General features: G+C 42.2%; 1 protein-coding gene across 1 annotated transcript; it reads left to right on the top strand.

Annotated features, from left to right (window-relative positions):
* Positions 1-1761: 1761 nt before the first annotated feature.
* Positions 1762-3623, top strand: LOC147624471 (EPIDERMAL PATTERNING FACTOR-like protein 5). The gene is made up of 3 exons (XM_086819972.1): positions 1762-2424; positions 2607-2674; positions 2923-3623. The coding sequence occupies exons 1-3, from the start codon at positions 2340-2342 to the stop codon at positions 3121-3123; spliced, it is 354 nt and encodes a 117-aa protein (XP_086676098.1). The 5' UTR covers positions 1762-2339; the 3' UTR covers positions 3124-3623.
* Positions 3624-3881: the final 258 nt, after the last annotated feature.

Genomic DNA, 3881 nt, shown 5'->3' with positions numbered 1-3881 from the left:
GCTCAAGAAAGTATTGTTATTATTTTGTTAAATTAAAGAGTGGCATGCCAACAACACCATACATTTTATGGACATGCATACATTGGTGCTTTAGTACAAATGCATTATCTAAGGAGGTGCCCTAGTCCTATCTATGTGTGGAGTGAATAGTACAAATAACAAGTGTTTACAAATTATATCATCTAAGTAGGTGCGACATATTTAGGTGAGGCAACATTGTAAGAGGATGAAGGTGGGGCTATATAGCAAATATTTAAATTTACAATGTATGTATGAAATAAAGATATTTACACATCACCATGGTTGTTTATATTTTGCAAGGAGTCCTTAGGGCATTCACTATATGGTGTACTTCAAACTTCTTGCCTATGAACTTTGGTGTTTAAAACCGTACCCCCTTTGTAAATATGAACATAATAAAACTATCCCTATTTGTATGTATTTTCTTTAAAGTCTAAAAAATAGGAACTCCTCCTTTTGAACTCATGTGCTATCTTACATATCCCTACACGAATGCCTAGAGAATGATTTTAATGATGGGTGAGCATTGGCAAGCAATAGTCACGCATTCTCTTGTGTCCATCTCCATGCTTCCCCTAAACATTCTTACCTTAGATGGTGATGAAAACCACCCAATCGAACCGTTTCTTTTGTGAACCAATGTAATGTTTGCAAAACCAAGACCTCTTATCGTATCAAAGGGTTACATGAAATGCCACTGAGATATCATCATCTCAAGAGCTTCTATTGTTTGGAAGAGCTAGCAAACAATGTGGCTTCTTCCTATAAGGAGGACCTCTATACCTCCTATGTAGGTATAGTGTCCATATTGGCCATCTAGTCCAACTAATGGGACAAGAAATCTTACCCTAGGTAGGAGCCTAGAGGTTTCTAGTACCTACCATTGGCACATGTAAGTAGAAACTTGGAGCACATAGTGGCTATTGGCCATGGTCCTCTAAACCCCCTAAGTAGATCTAGAGTTGTCCATCTCGGCCATCTAAGGGGAAGTTCCCGCAGGTCATTAATGATGGGGTCATTAAAGAAATCAATCTCTGCACGGCCTTGTGATCACAAATATGCCAATTTTGGGAGAGTTGAAATCACGTAGTATTCATTAGGAGGAAGCCCCTTTGGGCGGCCCTGAGCAATCTTACCCAATGTAGGAGGCAAAAGGCTCTTCGTGCCTAAGAGTAGAGACATCTCTTCTCTATATTCTTTATATTATATAAAGGAAAAGTTTTACGAGGGTGCTACGTGGCAAGAATGTGGAGGTTTGGGACGCAGGTTGGAGGTTCGAGTACTAGAAGAAGAGCTTTTACAGGTTTACACTCTCCTATATGTGTACTAAAAGTATGTTGAGGGGATGATTGATGGTGGTGAAGCCTCTGTGTGAGAGCATTCTCTGAGGCAAGTGAACTTACACAAAAAAAAAAAAGAGTTCACAAGGTTTTGTGCGTTTCAAGGCAGGTACAAAGATTCGTGAGACTTTCTTTCCAGATTGTCATGATGCTGCAAGGAGAAAGACATGGGGGGGCATGGGGGCAAATTAAATTTAATGTTTTTTTGAAAATGCAATATATTTGGGGGCGGGTCCCACGGGCGACCCGACAAGAACTGAGGCGTGTAGGGGGGTGTGTGCACATTATCAATTTTTTTTTTAAAAAAAAAAGGGGGCACGTATTGTGCGGATGAAGGGGGAGACCGACTGTCGCCTCTCAGGTGCACACTATGCCACAGGGATACAGTATACTTCATAACCATCATCATTACAGAGGCTGGTGGCTAGCTAGCTAGCCCCTCAAGGAAAAGCTCTTTGCCCTTGTTACCTATGTGAGGGGCAACCCCCTCCCTGCTGCATCAGATCATGTGAGAAGATTTGGCTCCTGCAACCTCCTCCTCCACCTCTCACCTTTGGCTCCCTGTTACCCCCACCCTTCCAGCCCCTCCTCTCCTACCCCCCCCCTCCCCCCCCCCCCAACACCATCTTTTCTCCACTTAGCTTACTCCTCTCATCCTGCCTCTATTTTCCCTGTTTCCCCTAGCCTTGCACACCTTCATCTTGCCTCTCTCCCCTAGCCCTTCTTGCACACCTCCACACCTTCATTTTTGCCCTTTCTTCCCTTGCCTTAAGCTCTATTTAACTAACTGCATACCCTATTCATAGACACCTACATTCTTTGCCTTCACCTGTCTTGAGCTGCTTTCACCACCTACATTTTTGAACCTTTTTGGATTTTATTTTTATTTTTTTGGGGGGGAAGGGGGGGGGGTAGGGTGTACAAATTACGTCAGACTAGACCTTCAATTTTGCATCCCCTTCTCCAAAAGCAGCAGACATGTTAAGGTCATGGAGAATTTGTTATCTTTTCTTCATAGTCTTCTCATGTGATGTTCTCCAAGGAGCTCAAGGCCTTAAAAGAGGTACTCTTGTTTCTAAGGGTAATTTGCCCACTAATGAGGGGAAAAAAAACCTCTTTGGGCAATGTTAAAATTTGGTCAATTATGATGTAACCTTGCACACTATATTGAAGAGGATGAAGAATTAATTCACCACAAAGCACACACACATTTTGATTTTGTGTGATTTAGTTTTTGGTATGCAGACTTTTGGTCACATAGAGTCAATGTGGCGCCTTCTAGGCTGGGAGTTGCATCCAAGAGGGCATTTCAGGTAAGCTTATGAGCTTGAACGATGGAATTTTTAAAAAAAAAACTACTCAATTTAGTCTTTAATAAAGTGGGTGAATTTGGGTACATAGACATATATATTTCATAAGGTGGGGGGGGAAAGTCAATGTGTTATGAGATCAAAACGAGGATCAATTGTTATATGGTCGAGAGCATCTGAATAATTAAGCATTATGTGGCCTTTGAAATAAACAACCATTGAGCAATTAAGGTTCCTTTTTGCGTGTGCAGGGACATTTGCGTGGGCGGGAGTTGGAGACTGTGGATACAAACGGGCCAGGGTCAAAGCCACCTCTGTGTGAATCCAAGTGTGGCAAGTGCACACCATGCAGTCCTGTCCGGGTGCCCGTCCAGCCGGGCCCCCACAAGGCGTCCGAGTACTACCCAGAGGCTTGGAGGTGCAAATGCAAAGGCAAGCTCTACATGCCATAGACATGCACAATCGCCCACCACCACCACCGCCATAGCCATGCAGAGGAGAGCTTCAATACAAAGCTTCCAAAACGGTGTCAAGCTTAATTGATCCCCTCATAACTCATGGGGGCCAACCTTAATAGCATGGATTACCCTTAATTGATCCCCCTCATTGGACTGCCCAACACGGATGGCATGGGAGTGTGTACAAGATACATCCCTCTTACATCCACTGGCTCTTGGATTCCGTGCCATCAATAATGCCATGATTATATAATTGCTTGTATACCCTATAGACTAAAGTTTCTTATATGGCCTCAATGAGCTCTCTCAAGAAGGCCCTCGGACATTGGAATGCCAAAAACATACTCCACACCCGAGCACACATCTTGTCAAAGCACATTTTATAATATGATCCGAGTTAATTTAGTACCAACCTTACGTGGATATGATGTGACCATTACCTATGATCACCTTGTGATTTATCTTCATTCAATATATTAATATTTATATTATTGTGGCTTTTCCCCATCATAGCAAGGGAAATGATAAGATCATTGCAATACTCATCATATTTATTTTGTGCCTTTTTCTCATTATATAACAAGGGGAATGAAAGACCTTTGAAATTCTCATCATATTTATGTTGTCTTTTTCCCATTATAACAAGGGAAATGATCAGACCATTGAAATTCTCATCATATGATTATGAGTGCATGTACAAGCAAGAAATTCTACCTTATTCTTCCCATCGTCATCGTCGGTAGGGCTGAAAT

This window comes from Cibotium barometz, chromosome 25 (assembly GCF_041138505.1).
Source record: "Cibotium barometz isolate CiBa-2024 chromosome 25, ASM4113850v1, whole genome shotgun sequence".
Lineage (NCBI taxonomy): Eukaryota > Viridiplantae > Streptophyta > Polypodiopsida > Cyatheales > Cibotiaceae > Cibotium > Cibotium barometz.
This window is presented reverse-complemented; position numbering and strand designations above follow the sequence as displayed.